The sequence below is a fragment of the Coregonus lavaretus genome (assembly GCF_964263955.1).
Source record: "Coregonus lavaretus genome assembly, chromosome: 13".
Classification (NCBI taxonomy): Eukaryota; Metazoa; Chordata; class Actinopteri; order Salmoniformes; family Salmonidae; genus Coregonus; species Coregonus lavaretus.
In genome coordinates, this window is record NC_140000.1 from 1,413,753 (window position 1) to 1,439,613 (window position 25,861).

Consider the following 25,861-nt stretch of genomic DNA (forward strand, 5'->3'; position numbering starts at 1 on the left):
CATTTTAATCCACATGCCAAACCCAATAAAGAAACAAACAAATATGGGAATTTATGGGCAATACAAAACACAGATGAAAAGAACAAGAACACACATCCTTTAATTTAGCACACCGTGGAAACAATGGTTCATTTGAGCATGAAAATAAAAGTTCCACAGGAGAACCGAGGCACTTGTCCTACGCATCATGAATGTCACTTTATTATATACTACAGCATATTACGCAAATAAACTGCTTTAGTTTGGAGCCAAATAATGTGTTTACAAGCTGCCCAAGCTGTGAAGTTATACTGTACAAATAGTTATCAACGACGAGGTTCCAAATAAATATTGTATGCGTTCACGAGTTCTTGGGTATATTAACAGATCTTATAAAATATCTACACACATTTAAATTCTACTAAACACCTCTTTACAATTGTACAAAAAATTGGTCCACACTGTAGTGGTCGTCAAAATGGGTACATGTACAAACTCAAGTGTTAATTGACAAATACCAGTTAGATTTTTTTTTATTCTGTTCTCATGACTCTTTCCCTTGTCTTTAAATGTTGTTTAGATGACATTGTTTTCTTTCAAATTCCCTTTTTATAATAAGAAAATAATGCCAAGGGCAAACACCTTTTCTTTCTATACATCCAAAATATATTTCTAGATAAACACAGCTTGCAATTTGGTTAATATATTTCCTATCTTTTTTGCACACTGACTCACTTTGAATTTTTTTGCGTTCTGTCTGCATACTGACTGTGCATACAGTAAGTTAGACGTTTACTTTCACTAGTTCAGCTTTCACTGGTTCAGCTTTCTCTTCAGGTTCAATCTCTGGAACAACAAGGTCGTGCTTCAGCTTGTTCAGCTCAGTCCAGTTAAACCCCATCAGAACCTTAGTCTTCTTCTGTCTGAGCGCTTTCATACACCTGCTGCGCTTCGCTCCAAACAGAGACGCCACATCAGTCCTCTGGAACCACAGGCGGCCTGCCAGGGCCTCCATCTCTTTCCTGGACAGGTAGGGCCTCTGGTGGAAGTATTTGGTGAGGAACACCTTTCTATCCTCGAAGGGTCGCAGCTCCATTCCTGTGGGGTCCAGCACCAGGGGCACAGTGGGGTCGAATGTAAAAGCACCAGGTTTGGATTTGTGCCCCCCCTGCTGCTTGGTGGCCCCCCCTGTCGCTTCCCTAGACTTACTCTGTCTGCTCTGGTCCAGGGCAGCGGCCGGCACGCCACCGTTGATTGTCTGGGCATTTGGATCAGGATTGATCAATCTCTCTGCATCCTTGGCTGCCTTGGGGGCACACCTGCAGCGTTGGACGTGTATGGAGATGGTCTTGGAAGTGGACTTGTCTGTGTACACCCCCAGGCAGTATACACACTTGAAGGCTGGGGCCTTCAGTATGGCATGTATAGTGGGTACAATGTGGTGCTTTGTCTTTAGATGTAGCTCGTAATCCTCCCCGTTCTGAGGCTTCTCTGGACAGAAGGGACAACCGTCTTTTGCTAGGTTTTGATATGCAGACTTGACAGACTCTCGTCTCAGCTTCAGATAGATCCGGTCTTTAGTTGATGTGACCAGAACCACGTTCAGCTCCTTGTCTGCCAGCAGGTCTTTAGGGACAGTTGCGCTCATGTCAAAAAAAGGAAACAAAAGCCCCCCCTGTGGATTGATGCCCAGACGATATTTCTCTTTGAGGATGTCACAGTTGGCTTTGTCTGAGAGCTTGTGTTCCTTGCCCATGTGCTCCATGACTTGCTGGATGGAATAGAACACCAGTGGGCAGAGCAAACACTGCAGACCATGCAACAAATGCTGAAAAATACCCTTCTCCGACAATAACGTTTTACATCTGGTGCATTTGACTGTGTTATTCTCCATCTTCTTCAGAAATTGTGTCTGGACAGCCAACTCTCTGGGTTTCTCAGTGCTGTTGTCACCTTGTGTGTGGTTCATCACGGCAGTGCTAGGCGTTTGATTGGACACCGTACCGTTTCCCATGACGATAATAGTCGGCGGCTTGTTCTGCTGTTGTAGAGTGGTCATGTTCTGCGTCACAAGTACACCTTTATTGACAATTTGGGTGACACCAGCAGACTGGACTGGCATGGCGACCTGAACAGTTTCCAGTGTGTAGGTCGGCATGCCGTTTACCTTGTTGCCAGTAGGGACCAGACGGACAGACTGGGAGGACATGACAGCTCCTCTGGGACCAGACTGGGTCAACATAAGGGGCTGGGAACCAGCACCCATCTTGTTTTGGACATTGATTTGGACACCAGGTGGAAGTAGGACCTGTCGGGGCTGTTGTTGTTGTTGTTGGGGCACTCTAATTGTTATTGGTAACGGTTTGGTGGCATTCTGCTGGCCGGTGGGCAGCATCATTCTGATGGGACCAGCTTTGACGAGTGTGGAGGTGGGCAAGGCAGCACGGTTCTGAAGAGAAGTCACAGCCTGCTGAGTGAGTATTAAGCCCTTTCCTCCCGGGCCCTGTGTGGGAAGGAACATGTGTCTTGGGTCTGGACCACACACAAGGGCCGTTGTGTTACTTGGAGCGGCCAGAAGCATAGTACCGGTGGAGAGGGCTTTCGTTATGGGCCTTCCGTTGGGTTGTTGTTGGTTACTGTTCTTGGAGACCAGAGAGACTACCTTTTGGACAGCCCTGGGAGCCAGGTTCGGAAGCTTCTGATGCGGACCGTTCCTAATGCTAGTTTTGAGGTTTGTGTTGACGTGTTCGACGATGAAGGGCCTGATGTGCGCGTGCAGTTCCTTGTGTTTGTCGGAGCTCAGAATGTGGTAGAGCAGGTGCTCTGACGTCTCCGCTGGCATGTTACACATCCTGCAGAAGAACTTGGACAATTTGACCCCGCCCGCTGTCTGTTCCGCCTCGTTCCGGTGACCGTAGTAACGGTTCAACAACGATCCGTAGTGGTTCACCAGGACGTGTTTCCTCATGACATAGAACAGCGAGTCGTGGAACCCACAGCCTCGACACGAGTACTTGTCTCCTATGTCAGTGGTGGAGACCGAATGGATGGTGGTATGGGACGTGGTGGAGGTCAGAGTACAAGAGGCACTTGTGGTTTTGGCTGAGCCCCCGTGGAACAGCTTGATGTGTTGATTGGTGACGTCAGGGTGGCTGATGAAGGAGCAGTTGGGGCACGAGGACAGGGCGCTGATGTCCTCCTCCTCCTCATGACAGCGCTGGATGTGTCCTCTGAAGGTGTACCATGACCGGGTAGAGAACCAGCACAGGGCACAGCACAGCATCTCCGTGCGATATGGCCACTGTGTGATTTAAAAATAATAATAATATGAAGAGAGCATGTGATTTAAATATTAAGGTTACATTTAAAATATAAAGTTAAGCCATATTACAGTATTGCAACAGCTATAATGACAGAATAATAAATGACTTGTCCTCCACAATGATGAGCGTACCCTTTTTCTCCTTTTGCCATGGTAACCGTCCGTTAAATCCTCCCAGTCTGTGTTCTCAAAACAGTCGTCTCCTGCATCAAAGCATTTTAGATCCTGGAAAACAAAAAACAGACCAAGAGAGGGTTAATGCAAAATGAATCTATCAATATTCTGTAAAGAGTAGCCACGGTGAAAGCAACCTGCTTTAGTACCGAAAGAAGTCCCACTAATATCTGCCCTTGAACATTTGTAGTGTACGAACAGAACTTACTTCCAACAACTTTTTGCAGTTGTCAAGTCCAATGTCACATAGAATATCTTTGACTCTCTTTCTTGACTGTCTGATTTTGTCCAATTTCTCCACAGGTAGTTGGTACATCTTATCCCTGCATGAATAAAACAATTAAAACACAGCAGTAAATAAAAGGTTCATTCACATGCCAGAGGTAGGCCTAGTTTGACCAGAAATAAAAATACATTTTAAATCCGTTTTTTATATTTTATTGCAAACAATAACTGCACTTCAGTGTCAGTGATACAAAGTAGCATTTAGTGATGTTGAAGGTGAGTGGGGTGCTGCCTCTGACTAGTAAGCGGTTGCCCCTGAATCACAGATATAGTTATATATAAAATGATAAAACATTTCTGTCATTAGTCATTGTTGGCAGAAATGGTACGTTCCTCGATATCGTTACTGGCTACATGAGCGCAACGCCAGCCAAAATACAACTTATAATTTGGCCACATCGTCTGCTGCGAAAAAATTGCAGCTAAAACATGTTACATAATTCTGTGAATGGCACCCTGTCAGTTGAATGTTACTGGCTAGCAAATAACTACGAAGAATGAGCAGAGAAATACTAAACCGTTGATAAATAGTCAGGATGCATAATAATACTGCATCTGCATGAGCCAGCTAAACAGTTGTTAGCTAGCTGGATGACTGATGCTAGCATTGCATTGCCTAATGTGCATGCACACACAGACAGGTCACTGAGGTAACTTCACCGCTCATACACATTTGGCGGCAGGATTTAAATCTTTGGCGAACCGCAACGACGTTTTGGACACAATGTTTATCATGCAGACATCTACCGAAGATACATTTGGGAAAGTCTACCTTTCACGACCTGGCAGTCGAAGAGAAAGCTCTCGACCGAGTGCGTGCCCGTGAGTCTGTTTTCACCAATCCGAGTGGAGAAGAGCTTAGGCGCGCGCACTACACAGCTATGACAAATATACCATGAAATACTCGGCATGCACTTATCAAATAGTTTCCTTCGCCTACAATACCAATAATGGCAGAATTTCCTCTATTTTTAATCAACCATTTCTTTTGTTTGTTCTGTTGAAGAGCATCATCCAACTATTGATAGGAAACATGGCGCACAGGAAGTGAGGAAGTGACGTATCGCTAATTACCATATTGCATGGTCAAGACCCTCCAATCAAATGAGCGTGTCTCTAATTCCTACCCTGGACCATTTTGAGCGCAGTTGAACAACTGAGTTGACCTTGATCGCAAGTGGGGACCACACCTGTTGCCACCAGGTGTATCAGGCTCATCTATTCATATCATACCTGTTGCAGCTTGGGACACCCTGTGAAATCACACCTTTGGGGAATCAACTACAATAAGTAAACATGGCCTATCTTCATATTGAATATAGAATACATATAGAATTCAAATGGAATACATATAGAATTCTAGAAATCAAATGGACACATTTGCCTGGTTCAATGACAGATTTCTGCTGCTATACAGTGAGGGAAAAAAGTATTTGATCCCCTGCTGATTTTGTACGTTTGCCCACTGACAAAGACATGATCAGTCTATAATTTTAATGGTAGATTTATTTGAAAAGTGAGAGACAGAATAACAACAAAAAAATCCAGAAAAACGCATGTAAAAAATGTTATAAATTGATTTGCATTTTAATGAGGGAAATAAGTATTTGACCCCTCTGCAAAACATGACTTAGTACTTGTTACTTGTTGTCAAAACCCTTGTTGGCAATCACAGAGGTCAGACGTTTCTTGTAGTTGGCCACCAGGTTTGCACACATCTCAGGAGGGATTTTGTCCCACTCCTCTTTGCAGATCTTCTCCAAGTCATTAAGGTTTCAAGGCTGACGTTTGGCAACTCGAACATTCAGCTCCCTCCACAGATTTTCTATGGGATTAGGGTCTGGAGACTGGCTAGGCCACTCCAGGACCTTAATGTGCTTCTTCTTGAGCCACTCCTTTGTTGCCTTGGCCGTGTGTTTTGGGTCATTGTCATGCTGGAATACCCATCCACAACCCATTTTCAATGCCCTGGCAGAGGGAAGGAGGTTCTCACCCAAGATTTGACGGTACATGGTCCCGTCCATCGTCCCTTTGATGTGGTGAAGTTGTCCTGTCCCCTTAGCAGAAAAACACCCCCAAAGCATAATGTTTCCACCTCCATGTTTGACAGTGGGGATGATGTTCTTGGGGTCATAGGCAGCATTCCTCCTCCTCCAAACACGGCGAGTTGAGTTGATGGCAAAGAGCTCGATTTTGGTCTCATCTGACCACAACACTTTCACCCAGTTCTCCTCTGAATCATTCAGATGTTCATTGGCAAACTTCAGACGGGCCTGTATATGTGCTTTCTTGAGCAGGGGGACCTTGCGGGCGCTGCAGGATTTCAGTCCTTCACGGCGTAGTGTGTTACCAATTGTTTTCTTGGTGACTATGGTCCCAGCTGCCTTGAGATCATTGACAAGATCCTCCCGTGTAGTTCTGGGCTGATTCCTCACCGTTCTCATGATCATTGCAACTCCACGAGGTGAGATCTTGCATGGAGCCCCAGGCCGTGGGAGATTGACAGTTATTTTGTGTTTCTTCCATTTGCAAATAATCGCACCAACTGTTGTCACCTTCTCACCAAGCTGCTTGGCGATGGTCTTGTAGCCCATTCCAGCCTTGTGTAGGTCTACAATCTTGTCCCTGACATCCCTGGAGAGCTCTTCTCCCCTACCTCACCTCGCTGATCAACTCATCCTTGACCGCTGGCTATGTCCCTTCCGTCTTCAAGAGAGCGAGAGTTGCACCCCTTCTCAAAAAACCAACACTCGATCCCACTGATGTCAACAACTACAGACCAGTATCCCTTCTTTCTTTTCTTTCCAAAACTATTGAGCGTGCCGTCTTTAGCCAACTCTCTTGCTATCTCTCTCAGAATGACCTTCTTGATCCAAACCAGTCAGGTTTCAGGACTGGTCATTCAACTGAGACTGCTCTTCTCTGTGTCACGGAGGCTCTCCGCACTGCTAAAGCTAACTCTCTCTCCTCTGCTCTTGTCCTTCTAGACCTGTCTGCTGCCTTTGATACTGTGAACCATCAGATCCTCCTCTCCACCCTCTCCGAGCTGGGCATCTCCGGCGCAGCTCACTCCTGGATTGCGTCCTACCTGACCGGTCGCTCCTACCAAGTGGCGTGGCGAGAAGCTGTCTCCGCACCACGTGCTCTCACCACTGGTGTCCCCCAGGGCTCAGTTCTAGGCCCTCTCCTTTTCTCCCTATACACCAAGTCACTTGGCTCTGTCATATCCTCACATGGCCTCTCCTATCATTGCTACGCTGACGATACACAACTAATCTTCTCCTTTCCCCCTTCTGATAACCAGGTGGCGAATCGCATCTCTGCATGTCTGGCCGACATATCAGTATGGATGACGGATCACCACCTCAAGCTGAACCCTGGCAAGACGGAGCTGCTCTTCCTCCCGGGGAAGGACTGCCCGTTCCATGATCTCGCCATCACGGTTGACAACTCCGTTGTGTCCTCCTCCCAGAGTGCGAAGAGCCTTGGTGTGACCCTGGACAACACCCTGTCGTTCTCCGCTAACATCAAGGCGGTGACCCGATCCTGCAGGTTCATGCTCTACAACATTCGGAGAGTACGACCCTGCCTTACACAGGAAGCGGCACAGGTCCTAATCCAGGCACTTGTCATCTCCCGTCTGGATTACTGCAACTCGCTGTTGGCTGGGCTCCCTGCCTGTGCCATTAAACCCCTACAACTCATCCAGAATGCCGCAGCCCGTCTGGTGTTCAACCTTCCCAAGTTCTCTCATGTCACCCCCCTCCTCCGCACACTCCACTGGCTTCCAGTTGAAGCTCGCATCCGTTACAAGACCATGGTGCTTGCCTATGGAGCAGTGAGGGGAACGGCACCTCCGTACCTTCAGGCTCTGATCAGTCCCTACACCCAAACGAGGGCATTGCGTTCATCCACCTCTGGCCTGCTGGCTCCCCTTCCTCTGCGGAAGCATAGTTCCCGCTCAGCCCAGTCAAAACTGTTCGCTGCTCTGGCACCCCAATGGTGGAACAAGTTCCCTCACGACGCCAGGACAGCGGAGTCACTCACCACCTTCCGGAGACATTTGAAACCCCACCTCTTTAAGGAATACCTGGGATAGGATAAAGTAATCCTTCTACCCCCCCCCCCCCCCAAAAAAAAATATAATAATAATAAATAAAAAATATATAAATAAATAAAAATAAAAATAATTTTTTATTGTAAAGTGGTTAACCCACTGGCTATAGGGTGAATGCACCAATTTGTAAGTCGCTCTGGATAAGAGCGTCTGCTAAATGACGTAAATGTAAATGTAAATTATTATTATTATTAAATGTTGGCCATGGTGGAGAGTTTGGAATCTGATTGATTGATTGCTTCTGTGGACAGGTGTCTTTTATACAGGTTACAAACTGAGATTAGGAGCACTCCCTTTAAGAGTGTGCTCCTAATCTCAGCTCATTACCTGTATAAAAGACACCTGGGAGCCAGAAATCTTTCTGATTGAGAGGGGGTCAAATACTTATTTCCCTCATTAAAATGCAAATCAATTTATAACATTTTTGACATGCGTTTTTCTGGATTTTGTTGTTGTTATTCTGTCTCTCACTGTTCAAATAAACCTATCATTCAAATTATAGACTGATCATTTCTTTTCAGTGGGCAAACGTACAAAATCAGCAGGGGATCAAATACTTTTTTCCCCTCACTGTAAGTATTTCTAGTCATTGTCATTTCCCATAAGCAGAACATTATGACAACAAATATCGTACCAGGTCAGAGGTGAGCTCAAGACAGGGTCAAGCATTAGGTACTTGAACAATATTTTTGCTAACTTATCAACATGGTCTGCATCTGTATTCTTGAAGTGGGTCAGGGAGACTGTTTTGTTTAATCTTTGATTTAACCCTATGGGCCTACTGTAAACAAATCACAAATGACTGAAACTGTGGTTGACATTTAGCTTTTATGCTCTTTAATCAAAGCCTGTGGACAGAAGGGCTGAAAACTCATAGATACAAATGCCAGTGGCTCACACAGTTCATAATGACACAGTTCATAATGACACAGTTGATAATGACACAGTTGATAATGACACAGTTCATAATGACACAGTTCATAATGACATTTGGGACACACATAATGGCTTGATATTTTGGTAAGGGGGTAGTTAAGGATTTATTCCTCATAAATGGCATTAGACTTAATAAAACCACAATAGTGCTGTAGCTTTAATAATAGATTTTCTATACTCAATGCATCAGCATAGTACATGTAAAGGACATGTACATTCACAGTATAACAAAAAGTGCCAGAACTGGATTTAATAATACATAATGGTGTTTCATGACTATTTCCATATTAAACGCTTAGGCGCTCCGCTTTGTGGCTTCAAATGGGCTAAGAGATTGACGCTGAGAGAGACAACATTTAAGTGGGTTCAAAAGGTCAGATCCCTGAATTCACAATAAATCATCAGCACCCTAGTTCCCTTCATAATGCACTACTTTTGACCAGGGTCCATGTCAAAGTAGTGCGCTATATAAGAAATGGGGTTCCATTTGTACCCAAGAAAGCAAAGGTAACTGAACTAAATGACTATTGCTTCGTAGCACTCACCTCTGTCATCATGAAGTGCTTTGAGAGACTAGTCAAGGATCATATCACCTCTACCTTACCTGTCACCCTAGACCCACTTCAATTTGCTTACCGCCACAATAGATCCACAGACGATGCAATCGCCATCACACTGCCCTATCCCACCTGGACAAGAGGAATACCTATGTAAGAATGCTGTTCATTGACTATAGCTCAGCATTCAACACCATAGTACCCTCCAAGCTCATCATTAAGCTCGAGGCCCTGGGTCTGAACCCCGCCCTGTGCAACTGGGTCCTGGACTTCCTGACGGACCGCCCCCAGGTGGTGAAAGTAGGAAACAACATCTCCACTTCGCTGATCCTCAACACTGGGGCCCCACAAGGGTGTGTGCTCAACCCCTCCTGTACTCCCTGTTCACCCACATAGCCATGCACGCCTCCAACTCAATCATCAAGTTTGCAGACGACACAACAGTAGTAGGCTTGATTACCAACAATGACGAGACAGCCTACAGGGAGGAGGTGAGGGCTCTGGGAGTGTGGTGCCAGGAAAATAACCTCTCACTCAATGTCAACAAAACAAAGGAGATGATCGTGGACTTCAGGAAACCGCAGATGGTGCACCCCCCCTATCCACTTCGACGGGACCGCAGTGGAGAAGGTGGAAAGCTTCAAGTTCCTTGGCGTACACATCACTAACAAACTTAAATGGTCCACCCATGCAGACAGTGTGGTGAAGAAGGCACAACAGAGCCTCTTCAACCTCAGGAGGCTGAAGAAATTTGGCTTGGCACCTAAAACCCTCACAAACTTTTACAGATGCACAATTGAGAGCATCCTGTCGGGCTGTATCACCGCCTGGTACGGCAACTGCACCGCCCGCAATCGCAGGGCTCTCCAGAGGGTGGTGCGGTCTGCCGAACGCATTACCGGGGGCAAACTACCTGCCCTCCAGGACACCTACAGCACCCGATGTCACAGTAAGGCCAAAAAGATCATCAAGGACATCAACCACCTGAGCCACTGCCTGTACATCCCGCTGTCATCCAGAAGGCGAGGTCAGTACAGGTGCATCAAAGCTGGGACCGAGAGAATTAAAAACAGCTTCTATCTCAAGGCCATCAGACTGTTAAATAGCCATCACTAGCACACTAGAGGCTGCTGCTGCCTATTGAAATCACTGGCCACTTTACATATCTTGCATAACTCATCTCATATGTATATACTGTATTCTATAATATTCTACTGTATCTTAGTCCATGCCGCTCTGTCATTGCTTGTCCATATATGTATATATCCACTTGTAAAGTGGTTATCCCACTGGCTATAGGGTGAACGCACCAATTTGTGAGTCGCTCTGGATAAGAGCGTCTGCTAAATGACGTAAATGTGCCCTTGAGCAAGGCACTTAACCCTAATTGCTCCTGTAAGTCGCTCTGGATAAGAGCGTCTGCTAAATGACTAAAATGTAAAATGTAAATGTAAATATTCCATTCCTTACTTAGATTTGTGTGTATTGGGTATATGTTGTGAAATTGTTAGATATTACTTGTTAGATATTACTGCACTGTCGGAGCTAGAAACACCCGCAATAACATCTGCTAAACACGTGTATGTGACAAATACAATTTGATTTGATTTGATTTGGGACACAGACAATAAGAAATGTCTCAAGTATAGAAAAGGTATAACAAAGGTTGGCAGTGTCTGTAGCACAGGAGGTTGGTGGCACCTTAATTAGGGAGGACGGGCTCGTTGTAATGGCTGGAGTGGACCAAGTGGAATGGTATCAAATACCATTTTATTCACTTCATTCTGGCCATTTTTATGAGCCGTCCTCCCTTCAGCAGCCTCATGTGGTTTGCAGTGTTCTAGAATATTACTATAGAATCATAAGGTGATGACCATTCCGTCCTCCTCCACCCCTCCCCTCTGTAGCACCAGGCTACGTCGTAGCTCTGTCCTCAGGGTGAGCAGGCTGCTGTGGTTAAACACACCTCCGTTCATCTCCCTGACGACTGGGCTGCTGCCGTAGTGCCGCTGCAGGGTCAGGTCTCTGTTCAGTCTGAGGTTCGGGCTAGTGAGGCTGGGCTGTGAGCGATAGGAGGTTGAGGAGATGACAGAGTAAGGCCGACGGGGAGGGCGCCGGGAGGATGGCCTAGGAGAAGGCCTAGGACTCTGCTGGGGCTGGGACCAAGCCTGGGAACGGGAGGCTGTGGAGGTTGAGGCACTGGAGCGACGGGATGAGTTTCTGAGTCTTCTCTCAATCACAATGTCCAAGTCCTCGTCGCTCTGCAGCTCGTCATCAGTGAAGCTGTAGGCTCCCACACAGATGGGCATGCTGTGGTAACTCTGACAGATGGGCATGCTGTGGTAACTCTGGTAGTCTAAAGAGCTGACACTGCCTGAGTTTATCCCCGACATCCAGCTGCCGGTACGCACTATGTTATTACGCTGGTTCACCGGCTTCACCGTGATGATAAGATTGTGACTGTTTGCGATCATCATGTCTGTCACCTGGTCTAACACCTTGCCCATCACCTCGATCCCATTCACCTCAAGCACCTGGTCGTTGATGGCCAGCAGCCCTGTGCTCTCAGCCAGGCCTCCAGGGACCAGCCGTGAGATGAAGATCCCGGGGACCTTCTCCAGGCCGTGGGGAGTCACCCTCACAGTAGTCCCATCCCGGATATAGAACCCCAGGGGCTTCTCTGAGCCCTGGCGGTACAGTCGTACCCGGCGCTGAGATGCGGGCAGGAAGTCTGTGTCAATAATGGACGAGATGGGACGGAAGTCCTGCGGCCTGCTGATGTGGACCGTGGGCCTTTTGCGGTTCATGTTGCCGCGTGGGAGAGGGATCACTGGCACCTTCCTCCGGCGTGTCACAGTGGCATTAGGGCAGAAGTTGTTGTAGTCCACTTCCTCTGTGAATAGGAAATCTGTTAGCACACGTCTTGGAATGCAAAGCTTGTAAAATGCACTAACTAGTCTAATTGCTACAATGCAACTAAACTGATGCATTTTTTTTTACTGTATGGGTCAATGTGGGCAAGAAACAACTTCTGACTTAGCCATGGACTTAGTACAACAACCAGGGCATAAATCATACTGTCAACATCAGAAAGGATGGCAGCAGAGTATGTTCTGATTACATTTTTAGTCATTTAGCAGACGCTCTTATCCAGAGCGACTTACAGTTAGTGAGTGCATACATATTTTTTTTTTTCATTCTGGCCCCCCGTGGGAAACGAACCCACAACCCTGGCGTTGCAAGCGCCATGCTCTACCAACTGAGCTACACGGGGCCCCGTGTATGATTCTCTATAAACTATATAAACAGGAGTTCCTGAGGTTACATAAACAAGGGAAACAAATGTAGATAGTCCATCATGTAAACAAACATACGAAAATAGTAGAGCACAGCAATTACATGAAAACCACTTCCCCTTCTACTGCTGCTGGAGACACACAAACAACTTTCCTGATGCAAACTCTGATAAATCCCTTATGAAGAAAGCATGCAAGAAGGATATTTGAATTCCAGTGTCAGTCTTGGATTATATTTGATCTCAGCGTTATCGAAGCCTCTCAATGTTACCTGGCATTATTCCATTTTAAATGACAGACAACCTTAATAACTGGCTTAGTCTGGCAAGACTACTGTGGGCATTTAGTTGAGTTTCGGGCTTTAGAGTAAAACAACTGCTTGGTCTGGTCTGTTCTGGATGTTTACAGCTATACCTTGTCTTTGTATGAAGATCCGCAGCAAGGTGGGAGCAGTGGACACGGCCTTGCAGAAGTTGTCATCGTTATTGATGGGTAGTAGCTCTCCCTGGATATCTGCATAGCCAATCATGACATCAATGCTGGTTAGATGGTGCAGGCGCAGGAGGAGCTTGTAGAAATCTTGGAACTTTCCAGGGTTGGAGCGGTTAAGGGAAAACCTTCTGAACTCTGCTCCATACTAAAGAGAGAATGTTTCGGAGAAGTTTGAACAACAAAGAAAAGTTGTGTTTTCCATACTTATTAGATCAATCAAAGCAATTCATTGACAAATGTGATTTTGATATTGAGTGTCAGCAATGTATTAGGCTACTGGACTAAACTGAGATGATATGGACAAAACAATACATATACCTGTAGATCAGCCAAGGATTGTGAGCAGAAAATGTAGATGTTATCTATCTTGCTTATAGCCATAATATTGGCGATTACATATGCAGCTAATAATACATTACTTATAATCTAAAAAATAATGTTATGATAGGTAAAAATAGAAATGAATGGGTGGAGGGACCGGTAAACAGATTATCTCATACCATAAAAGCGTAAACGCATTCTATAAAAAAATGTCAGTAGCCTACACTAGGGAGACATATCGGATGAAGGCCTATATATAATTTCAGTCAAGGACCGTTATTCTTCCATTTATCGGGAGCACATTGCGCAGCTAGACAGCATCCTCTCCAAATGGAACAATAGTCAGCCCATAAAACAGGATGCCCAACTCCCCCGCCGCTACTTACTTTGCTTTTCACTTCCACTGTCGCACAATACTGCAAAGAAGACTGCGATTTACTTAAGCTCCGATTCATTTTCTTATTCTTCAGAGCCCCACTGGCTTCTGTCTGTGTGGGTTGTAGACTACTACTGTGGGTTTCGTTCAATCCACTGTCTGCCTGTGCGTGAAGTTGCGCTTCTTCATACAAAGCCGTTTTCCTGTACTTCTGCGGGAGGAGTTGCTGCTTTCTTCTGTCACATCAAAAGACTGTCGTTCCCCCTGACTGTTGCGGGACAGGGGCAGGGAGATTGGGCAGGGTTTCCAGGTCGAGAAAAATTTATAGCCCAATGACTACTCAAAACCCGCCCACAAGGCCTGAAAATTAGCCCAATTTTTTTTTTCGCTGCTAGAGAAGAGTTCCATAACGTTATCGAGAGAATTAAGAAGGAATCTCGATTTAACTTCATCAAAAATAATTATTATTGCGAGCTAATGTGACTAATAGAGGAATCTGAATATATCGCAAGAGAAGAGATAATTCGCCCTTATTAAATTGCCAAAAATGAATGTTAGGCTATTTTCTGGCAACTGCGCCGTTATTATGTGCCAGACGTTAAGACCACACAAACCGTTATAAATGGCCTATTTGCGAGATTGACTTGTCATTTCAATTGCCATTGACTAGGCCTACTGACTATGATTGTAAATAAACGTTGCCATGGTTTGGTTAGCAGCTAGATGCAGGTAGCCTATAGCCGCCGATAGGTCTACTGCACATCTAATTTCAGACAGCCTACAGTAGCCTCGGCAAGATGTAAAATGAACGATTTAGAAGCTTGCTTAGTTTAAATTGACGGACTAATTTATTCAACAGAAGTGTTTCAGTTGCCCAATAGCCTGCTGGAATAGGCTACTGAGGATGGGGTCTTAATTTCAATCACATAATCAAATATTCAAATATGGATATTAATCGAATAGGCCTATGCTTGTCAACAACCGCCTGTGTTTGTTTTTTTGTTACCTGTAGCCTAAACTGACTGACTGTTACCTTCAATCTAATGCATTCTAATAACAGCTGATTGGCAATTGCGATAGAACTGTGACCATGATCACAATTGATAACTTCGGTCTCCTCTTACTAACGAGACTCAGCTGCCTGCTGCAGCGCTCAGTCTCAACACACACACACACACCCCTCCCGTCCACTCACTCACAGCCTGCCTCACTTGCTGATAGTCAGCAACAGCAGGTCAGTGAAATATATATTTTAAAGAAATTGACAAGGCGGCAGCGGTGCAATTAAAAAAGTAGCCCAAAAACACGCAACCATTTTCACCCGCGACATCGTTTTCAAAGTAGCACAATTTTGCTAGAAAACCGCGACCATGGCAACCCTTGGATTGGGTCAAGTTTACCATCATGACATCTCCACCCCCATCCTTTCCATAGCTTCCCTCTCCTCTCCACCGGAGAACGCATTTTATCCTCCTGAGAACCAAGGAAAATATTGTTTTTCCTAATCATATTTTTTGTGATTCAATAACTGTTTAGGGTTAAAAAAAAAGCATCCTACAATTTCCACATTTTAATTTTAATTTTAATTTTTTATTTTACAGCATGTCCACTGTAGTGGACAACAGGATCATTTGAGTACGAAAAGAGACACATTTGGTAGATACAAATTTTTACAGAGTTCTTACAGATTACAGAGTTTTTATGAACTAAGAATACATACATTTTGGGCTGTAGATTGATTATTATCCAAGAATACAGACATTTTGATTATACAATACACATTAATCATTCTTGAATCCTTTTCCTTACATTTCGCAAGGATAGCTTTACTATTAAAGCTTAACACTTTGTTATGTCCATATCCTTTGATTGGTCCCCTTGAATCCTTTCAGTGTTATTTGAACAATGAACATATAACTAATGTGTAACAGATTTATTTTGGATTTTTTCCTTCTGTCAAACTGAATCCAATCTAGCTTTTTCCTTCACTCTTCATTTTGTTCTTAGTATTTTCTTTGTTAGTGGTGAAAGTCCTGGAAGCAATTTCTCTTTTTGGTAATGCAGAGGAACATCTTGCATTTGGTACATCTCATGTACGTCTTGCTCTTGCAGCCCTTATTTCTGCATCTTTCTACATGCTTGGTATCCATCATCTCAGGCATGTGCATGGCTCCTAGTCTGCACACAGATGGCTCTGTTTGTGGGATCCTCATTTTAGATGGTGGCTCATACTCATCCTCACTCTCTTCACAGCTGTTTTCCAGTTCCGGACTCTCCAACAGCTCCTCAGCTAGGAGTAGTTTGAAGTCCAGGTACTGATGTGTGTTCTTGGATGGTCTGTGCAGAGCTTTGCTGTCAGACTGGTATTGTATCCAGGAGTTGGTGATGGCAACATCAAATAAGTGACTGATCACGCGCGATGTCCACTTCTTGGTCCTGCTTGACATACGATAGAAGCTAAGCATGCGATCACAAAGATCTACGCCACCCATGTTATCATTATACTGCTTAATTACTGCTGGTCTTTTAACCTGGACCAGGTGCTTTTCTTTCTGGGACCATCTGGTACAGATGTCTTCTGGGTCTTTCCCATGTACAGTGGATGCCATGAGCACTGGTTTGTTGTCGAACCATTTTGTGATGGCCAGCTCAGGACTCTTTCTGGCCACTGACACTGATGTTCCTCTCCCCTCTTTTTTCAACTGTTTGTCTACTGGCAGCTGGCACAGCTTTGGGACACGGTTCTTCATTATAGTTCCAGTTGCAGGAAGGCCCTTTGCCAGCAATGCATCCAATAGATCTATGGTTGTGAAGTACCTGTCAAATAATATGTGGCTTCCTGTTGGAACAGATTCAACCATGCGTAGAACTGCTGCAGCTCCAACTCCTAACCTTTGGACTGTAAAGGTATTCTTCCCTTGGTAGACTTCAAAATCAAGCATCAGACCATTTGGGGATGCAAGGACAAAGACCTTTAGGCCAGTAGGGTTTGGCTTGCCGGGAACATATTGCCTGACTGGACAACGGCCTGTGAATGGGATGATTTGCTCATCAATGCAGACCCTTTCTGGCTTTGCAAGGCTGAGACAGCCTTGGCGCACACGATCGAGTATTGGCCTGACTTTCCAAAGAATATCTGCCTTCTTTGTTTCCTCTGTTACAGCCAGGTCATTGACAATCTTGAGGGAATTTCTTATCCTGAAGAATCTATCCCTAGTCATTTTGCTACTTATGACTGGCACTTTAGTTTTGTTGGGCCAAAACATTTTAATTCTGGGATAGCCAAGGCAGGCCATGTGGACTGAAATGCCCAAGAATATTTTTATTTCTTGTGGCGTGGTGTTCATGCACACTCCTTTGATTTGCAGCTCTCTTTGATTTGTGTATGTTGCCAAATCTTCAAAGACCTTGTTGTCAATGTACTGTGAAAAGTATTCAATTGGACTCCAGTCTGCACGTGTTGTAGGGTCATCTTGACACACAGGAAGCCCAGGTAACACAGGTGCAAATCTGATATGAAGGAAAAAAGAATAATAAATGATAAGTAATAACAGTTTAAATACTCAATGCAGCTGAATTTAAAATTGTGGAACTGCATCAAACATACATGTTACTCCTGGCCCACAGAGGGCGACGAGTTTCCTGTTCATCCCTGTCTGTATCTGTGTCTGTGTCTGCATCTGTCCCTTCAACTGAGCCTTCTGCATTGTCTTCCTCTTCTTCATCACCGTTTTGTATCACTGGTTGAAACTTATCCTCATCTCTCTCATCATCTGACAACTCCAAATCTGAATCTCCCTCGACTATTCGGTAAAGAATTCTTTCTGCTTCAGTTCTGTTTCCTACGACAATGTGGAGTCATTATTTACATGAAGATAGTCCTGATGTCCACTATAATTGACATTCATAAAATGGCAAATCTTTCAAAAGATACATAATTTAGTTGCTATCAGAACTAAATATATGATTCCTAACACCTTCATGAACAAGAAAATATATGATTATCATAGTAACAAAACCATAGACAAACAATATTTGACTTACCTCTCATCTTTCCATAAAATGTGCTTGTTCCTTTGCCGTCCATTTTGAAAGGAAAGATAGAGGCGGTTCCCGGCCTCCCAGCCAATCAAATGACATATCACTGAAAAGCCCAGGATGTCCTCTGTACAGTACAGCAGGAATTAAGAGACTTGCACAAAATATTCCAAGAAGAGGGATGAAACTCAAATGTCCACAACAGTGGACATAAGTCAATGGGCGGGGTCTCAGGAGGTTATTCTCTTAAATGCTGTAGAGATTGATTACATTGGGCTACTAAATATCTTGTAACCTTGCTTCAGATTTACAAAATATTTATAACATTTGATTTACATATTTGTAATGCATTAATACACAAAATAATACAGATCTGTCAAGTTATTTATTGTGCAGTTAGAAATACAGTATGCATAATGCTCCAAAACTTTAAAATCAGTGGTTATAATTAGTTAAATCAACAGTCAATGGTTATTGCATTCAGGTCAACTCCCCAATATGAATCTGCTAAATGGCATATTATTATTATTATTATTATGAAGTGATAGGAATTACAGTACATTTCCATGTACTCTCTGAGAAGGCATATTCACCATTGAGAAGCAATATATTCAATTTCTATCCAACATTTTATTATCTACAGTGTCATAACTTATACAGAATTGTCCAGGATGGTGCTATGATTAGGTGCTTATTAATGTGGACGGTGAAGACTTCTGTGATCAGTGACACTGCTGCATTGTGGTGGCTGTGTCTCAATACGGCTTTGTGGTGGCTGTGTCTCAATACGGCTTTGTGGTGGCTGTGTCTCAATACTAAATGTCTTCATTTCCTTCATCACCACTGGATAGATTTACACCATCCTTCCTTTCATGTTCTGCTAGATCAGTGATTGTGGAAGTTACGACCCTCTAAGGCAGGGGTGTCAAATAAATGTTCCCCGGGGGCCGCATTCAGACTTTTACGACCATGGTTCCCAAACTGAGGGGTCGGAAGGGGGGGTGCGGGGGTCCGGCTTTTTATTTAATGTTTTAAGGGACTCAGTCCGGCTTTAAACTTACTCTTGAAAGTTGTAATAGTACAATGCACAAGGTGCAATTTCGAAATTGGGTAGTGGATCATCAGTTCCTCTTGTCTCGTTAGTTATTGCATACTTTAGAGAGCTATTTATAACTTGTCTAAAATGTTTGAGGCTATTCAAACCACCCATTGGCCGGATTGGACCCCCTCGCAGGCCGGGGCCGTATGTTTCACACCCCTGCTCTAAGGCATGGCAGCTAGTTAAAACTGTCATGGAGGGTCCAGGGCGATTCCTGAGGAATAGGGTGAAGTTGCCATTAGACGCTGATTTTGGTTTTACATTTTGCATTTCGCCCACTAATGATTCAGGTTAGGATTGGGGGAAATAAGCTGATCCTAGATCTGTACCTAGGGGAAACTTATCTGACCTACACCTTGACCTCATCAGGAGGCTGGTTCCCTCCCAGTGCTGCCAGGGCGTTGGTCACCATCTTCTCCACCATTATCTGGGTGGTCTCAACGGAGTGTGTCCCCATGTGGGGCAGGATAATGACGTTTGGAAGAGCAGCAAGGGGGTGGCCTCTGTCCAGGCAAAAACAAAACATTCATTTGTTATTTGAGGGTTACATAGAAAGTCTACACCTCCCTTGGATTTCTTCACATTTTATTGCGTTACAAAGTGGGATTAAAATTAATTTAATTGTCATTTTTTGTCAACGATCTACACAAGATACTCTGTAATGACACAATTCTATTTATTTTTTAAAGATGAATGAAAAATAAAACACTAATATACCTTGATTAGATAAGTATTCAACCCCCCTGAGTCAATACATGTTAGAAACACCTTTGGCAGCGATTACAGCTGTGAGTCTTTCTGGGTAAGTCTCATAAGAGCTTTGCACACCTGGATTGTGCAATATTTGCCAATTATTCTTTTCAAAATTCTTCCAAGCTCTGTCAAGATGTTGGGGATCGTGGCTAGACTGCAGTTTTCAAGTCTTGCTATAGATTTTTAAGGAGATTTAAGTCAAAACTGTAACTCGCCACTCAGGAACATTCACTGTGTTCTTGGTATGCAACTCGAGTGTAGATTTGGCTTTGTGTTGTATGTAGGTTATTGTCCTGCTGAAGCAGGTTTTCCTCTAGGATTTTGCCCGTGCTTAGCTCCATCCCGCTTTTTTTCATCCTGACAAACTCCCCAGTCTTTGCCGATGTCAAACATACCCATAACATGATGCAGCCACCACCATGCTTGAAAATAAGGAGGCAGTGATGTGTTGTGTTGGATTTGCCCCAAACATAAGGCTTTGCAATTAGGCCAAAAAAGTGTATTCCTTTGCCATGTTTTTTGCAGTATTACTTTAGTGCCTTGTTGAATACATATACTGTATATGCATCTTTTGGAATATTTTTTATTGTGTATATTTGTATTATTCTTTTCACTCTGTCATTTAGGTAATTATTGTGGAGTCACTACATTGTTGTTGATCCATCCTCAGTCTTCTCCCATCACAGCCATTGAACTCTTTAGCTGTTTTAAAATCACCAATGGCCTCATAGTGACATCCCTGAGTAGTTTCCTTCCTGCCCTGCAGCTCAGTTCAGAAGGACGACTGCATCTTTGATGTGTCTGGGTGGTTTAATACATCATCCACAGCATAATTATTAACTTGACCATGCTTGAAGATATATTCAATGTCTGATTTGTTATTGTTACCCATCTACCAATCACTGCACTTCTTTATGAGGCTTTCGAAAAGCTCCCTGGTCTTTATAGTTGAATCCGTGCTTTAAATACTTGACTAAGGGACCTTACAGATGTTGTATGTATGGGGGACAGAGGAAGGGGTAGTCATTCAAAAATCATGTCAACCCCTATTATTTCACACAGAGTGAGTCTTAAGACAAATTTTACTCCTGAACTAATTGAAGCTTGCCTAAATAAAGGGGGTGAATACTTATGGAACGGCTATATTTTAGTTATGCTTCTAAACAGCTTCTACCCCCAAGCCATAAGACTCCTGAACATCTAATCAAATGGCTACCCAGACTATTTGCAATGCCCCCCCACCCCTCTTTTACGCTGCTGCTACTCTCTGTTTATTATCTATGCATAGTCACTTTAATAACTCTACCTACATGTACATATTACCCCAATTACCTCGACTAACCGGTGGCCCCGCACATTGACTCGGTACCGGTACCCCCTGTATATAGCCTCGCTATTGTTATTTTTACTGCTGCTCTTTAATTATTTGTTACTTTTATTTCGTATTATTTTATATTATGTTTTTTTATGTTTGTTTTTTTGGTATTCTTTCTTAAAACTGCATTGTTGGTTAAGGGCTTGTAAGTAAGCATTTCACTGTAAGGTCTACACCTGTTGTGTAGCTCAATGACAATATCAGTCTAACATTGGTAGGGGTTCAGGGTATCAGTCTTACATTGGTAGAGATTCAGCGTATCAGTCTTACATTGGCAGAGATTCAGCGTATCAGTCTAACATTGGTAGGGGTTCAGGGTATCAGTCTTACATTGGCAGAGATTCAGGGTATCAGTCTTACATTGGTAGAGATTCAGGGTATCAGTCTTACATTGGCAGAGATTCAGGGTATCAGTCTTACATTGGTAGGGGTTCAGGATAAGTCACATCCAGTGCAGCAGCTCGGATCACTTTCTTCTGGAGGGCTTCCACCAACGCATCTTGGTCTACAACGCGGCCTGTGAAAACAAATGGCCCAAAGTTTATTACGTTTGTTATGGCGAGTTAGAGTCTGATCACAATAACTTTAGGGTGAATCTAACTTGAGATCTGTGTGTGTGGCTCACATTTTGTACAATGCTCTAATTTACGTCAATGCGTGATTTACGTGAAATTTGTAAGTTCATCCGCCCATAGATCTCGAGTCAGGATTCAGTCTTATGTGTGTCAGGTCCGTAGATATAGAATCACTGCTTTACTACTATGGGGACACTCAAAAATGACCACCAGTGGTATAATTGACCTGAATGGGGATGCCCATTCTACTTCTTCTAATTCTATGGTCTGGTCATACCTCTACTGATGTTGATGAGAGTGCTGGTGGGTTTCATCCTGGCTAGCTCCTTGGCACCGATCAGTTTCTGGGTGGCGGGTGACAGGTTCACCACCACCATCACAAAGTCTGACTGCTGGAGCAGATCCTCCATGTTGGGGCAGTACGTCGCCCCCACTGCTCTCTCTTCCTCTTTCCTGGAAAGAAAGAAAAGAAGAAGAAAATATGAAAATGAAAGTAAAGAAATCCCAACCACACTGTCTTTAGAATCACATCCACACTGTCTATAGAATCACAACCACACTGTCTTCAGAATCACAACCACACTGTCTTTAGAATCACATCCACACTGTCTTTAGAATCACATCCACACTGTCTATAGAATCACAACCACACTGTCTTTAGAATCACAACCACACAGTCTTTAGAATCACATCCACACTGTCTTTAGAATCACATCCACACTGTCTATAGAATCACAACCACACTGTCTTTAGAATCACAACCACACTGTCTTCAGAATCACAACCACACTGTCTTTAGAGTCACAACCACACTGTCTTTAGAATCACAACCACACTGTCTTTAGAATCACATCCACACTGTCTATAGAATCACAACCACATTGTCTTTAGAATAAGGAACTGGAAGTTTGTTTGGTACCGAGTCTGTGTTACAGTGAGTTTAGAGTTAAACCCTAATTTAGTTTGAATAAGTAAATGAGTAGTAAATGAATGAACAGGGATAGCAAGAACTTGAACAGGGTGAATATGTTAGCTTTCAGCACACAGCAGACCAATGTCTAAACCTTAACCATAGCCATACTGCTGTCTAGAATAAGGTCCTGCTGATTTGATTTGACCTGCATTTGATGTACTTTTGACGTAAGGTGTCTTTGACTGTTTGGAAAGTATGTAAAATAAAATGTATTATTATTACCTGCGGTTCCTATTATGATAGAGAATCTTCATATCAAATCCCTGTGCCCTCCTGGCCACCTTGTATCCTATCCTCCCCATACCGATGATGCCCAGGGTGGCCCCGCTGACATCCATACCCATGGAGCTCTCTGGCAAGTCCTCATTGTTATGGGTTAGGGAGTAATGGTGACCTGTAGGAATATGATAAGGAATAGAACGGGTTACATTCTCTCACTTTATGGGCCGGTTTCCACGACACAAATTAAGACTAGTCCTGGATTAAAACACACTTTAAATGGAGATTCTTCATAGAACACTCTTAGTCCAGAACTAGGTAATCTGTGTCCGGGAAACTGGCCCTGTATGTTTCAATGAGAAACTACTAACTCTGAGTCTCTGACATAGGGCTACCTTCGACGATCTTCCTTGCAGACGCCAGCATCAGGCCCATCCCGATGTCGGCAGTGGCGTTGTCAACAACATGAGGGGTGTTGCACACCTTCACCCCAAAGCTGTTGATCATGGGTATGTCCAGATGGTCCACTCCCACCCCTCCGTTAACCACCACTTTGAGGTTAGGCAGAGACTGCATCAGACCTCTGTCAACCTTCAGGGCACCACCCCATACAAATACTACTTTGACCTGTTCGGACAAATTCTTCTGGTCTGGCGGGAATGTCTCATATGGGATAATGGTGAAGTGTTTCTCGACAACAGGTGCAAAGCGTTTGTAGATGCCTCCAGGCGCTCCGAAGGTAGTGGCCAGTATGCAGGGCTTCTCCATGTTGATCTGAATGGGAATACATCAACCATACAGTAAGTCTATGAAGTCAACAATCAAACAATATAATTATTCTATTTATATGCTATATATATTCTAATCATTCTCTCTCATTCTATTTCAATGGCATTCAACATAAAGTCTATGGAACAATAAATGGAGAAGAACGCTTTGGATATCACTATAATCCTCAATTGTTTCAACATTTAGAAGAATACAATAGATGAGATATTTCAGAATGTAAATGCATTCTAACCAATTCTTATTTTCCAAAAGATCATTCACTGTTTAAGTAAACTTTCTGCAGGTAAACGGCCAATCTACTGTGTGTCGAGATACGTCTGCAACAGTCGGCTATCAAAGCTCAGAGGTCACTACGTAACAAAATATTCTGATTTTTTTTTTTCATCGTCAAGAAAATGTTCGTTAAATTCTCTTTCAATTCCTTACCAGTTGGGACATTGTGCGCGTTCTTCCATATGACAGCAGGGGAGTCTTCAATCTGTGTATCAAGTGGAACATGTCATGTCTGTCTGACAGCCAGGCGCGATTAATCCACTACCGTTTCACCGATGAAAGGAGGCTTCGTCTGTGAAATATTCACAGGGCTCTGTACAACATGCCAATGTGAGGAAGACAAAACATTAACCCACTAACCCACTCTGTCCTACATAACAGAGTATGTAGCGCCAGATAATCAACTCGAGAGCGAGAGAGAGAGGATTTACCGATTTTCTTACAGAGCAAGTGTGTGTGTGTGTGTGTGTGTGTGTGTGTGTGTTTGATATTTTTCTAAAACTTCCCTCTCTCTCGCATATGGGAAACCTCATTCAAACTGTGTGTGGTATGCATTAGTGTGTTTACATTTTGGCTTCATGTCATTTTTAGGTCTAAAACATCAACATCAGACTGTCTTAAAACATCATCAGACTGTCCTAAAACATCAACATCAGACTGTCCTAAAACATCAACATCAGACTGTCCTAAAACATCAACAGACTGTCCTAAAACATCATCAGACTGTCATGAAACATCAACATCAGACTGTCCTAAAACATCAACATCAGACTGTCCTAAAACATCAGCATCAGACTGTCCTAAAACATCAGCATCAGACTGTCCTAAAACATCAACATCAGACTGTCCTAAAACATCATCATCAGACTGTCCAAAAACATCAACATCAGACTGTCCTAAAACATCAGCATCAGACTGTACTAAAACATCAACATCAGACTGTCCTAAAATATCAGCACCAGACTGTCCTAAAACATCAGCATCAGACTGTCCTAAAACATCAGCATCAGACTGTCCTAAAACATCAACATCAGACTGTCCTAAAATATCAACAGACTGTCCTAAAACATCAACATCAGACTGTCCTAAAACATCAACACCAGACTGTCCTAAAACATCAACATCAGACTGTCCTAAAACATCAGACTGTCCTAAAACATCACCAGCCTGTCCTAAAACCTCACCAGACTGTCCTAAAACATTAGCATCAGACTGTCCTAAAACATTAGCATCAGACTGTCCTAAAACATCAACATCAGACTGTCCTAAAACATCAGCATCAGACTGTCCTAAAACATCGGCATCAGACTGTCCTAAAACATCAACATTGGACTGTCCTAAAACATCAACATCAGACTGTCCTAAAACATCAACATCAGACTGTCCTAAAACATCAGACTGTCCTAGAACATCAACATCAGACTGTCCTAAAACATCACCAGACTGTCCTAAAACATTAGCATCAGACTGTCCTAAAACATTAGCATCAGACTGTCCTAAAACATCAACATCAGACTGTCCTAAAACATCAGCATCAGACTGTCCTAAAACATCGGCATCAGACTGTCCTAAAACATTAACATTGGACTGTCCTAAAACATCAACATCAGACTGTCCTAAAACATCAACATCAGACTGTCCTAAAACATCAGACTGTCCTAGAACATCAACATCAGACTGTCCTAAAACATCAACATCAGCCTGTCCTAAAACATTCAACAGCAGCTGCTTTTTTCCGTCAGCTACTTTGAATTCTGAGAATAAGTTATTTCCACCATTTGATTTGACCTGCGTATGGGCTTCACCAATTCTGTCCCCAAAATGGAGACCTAAAGTGGTTATAGTGGTGTGTGTGTGTGTGTGTGTGTGTGTGTGTGTGTTAGTTTCATGAGAATCAGAGTTTGCATTTTTT

The 25,861-nt window shown here is 43.5% G+C and overlaps 3 protein-coding genes and 1 long non-coding RNA gene across 4 annotated transcripts; all 4 read right to left on the minus strand.

The window, feature by feature from the left end:
- Positions 1 to 81: 81 nt before the first annotated feature.
- Positions 82 to 4,612, minus strand: LOC311140610 (activity-dependent neuroprotective protein 2a-like). The gene is made up of 4 exons (XM_084175740.1): positions 4,533 to 4,612; positions 3,684 to 3,798; positions 3,434 to 3,526; positions 82 to 3,280 (listed from the first exon to the last, which is right to left on the minus strand). Exons 2-4 carry the CDS (start codon positions 3,789 to 3,791, stop codon positions 764 to 766), a joined length of 2,718 nt encoding a protein of 905 aa, XP_084031866.1. The 5' UTR covers positions 3,792 to 3,798; positions 4,533 to 4,612; the 3' UTR covers positions 82 to 763.
- A 6,617-nt stretch (positions 4,613 to 11,229) lies between these two features.
- LOC311140618 (partitioning defective 6 homolog gamma-like) lies at positions 11,230 to 13,934 on the minus strand (the record flags this gene model as incomplete). Its single annotated transcript, XM_084175748.1, has 3 exons — positions 11,230 to 12,263; positions 13,081 to 13,303; positions 13,866 to 13,934. The coding sequence occupies 3 exons, from the start codon at positions 13,932 to 13,934 to the stop codon at positions 11,230 to 11,232; spliced, it is 1,326 nt and encodes a 441-aa protein (XP_084031874.1).
- Positions 13,935 to 17,026: 3,092 nt separating this feature from the next.
- LOC311139893 lies at positions 17,027 to 18,112 on the minus strand. Its single transcript, XR_014614111.1, has 2 exons — positions 17,900 to 18,112; positions 17,027 to 17,365 (listed from the first exon to the last, which is right to left on the minus strand). It is a non-coding gene; the product is annotated as an uncharacterized lncRNA (long non-coding RNA).
- Positions 18,113 to 18,260: 148 nt separating this feature from the next.
- On the minus strand, positions 18,261 to 24,180 carry LOC311140150 (glyoxylate/hydroxypyruvate reductase B-like). Its single transcript, XM_084175090.1, has 6 exons — positions 24,103 to 24,180; positions 23,283 to 23,661; positions 22,891 to 23,062; positions 21,973 to 22,148; positions 21,541 to 21,637; positions 18,261 to 19,495 (listed from the first exon to the last, which is right to left on the minus strand). Exons 1-6 carry the CDS (start codon positions 24,172 to 24,174, stop codon positions 19,342 to 19,344), a joined length of 1,050 nt encoding a protein of 349 aa, XP_084031216.1. The 5' UTR covers positions 24,175 to 24,180; the 3' UTR covers positions 18,261 to 19,341.
- Positions 24,181 to 25,861: the final 1,681 nt, after the last annotated feature.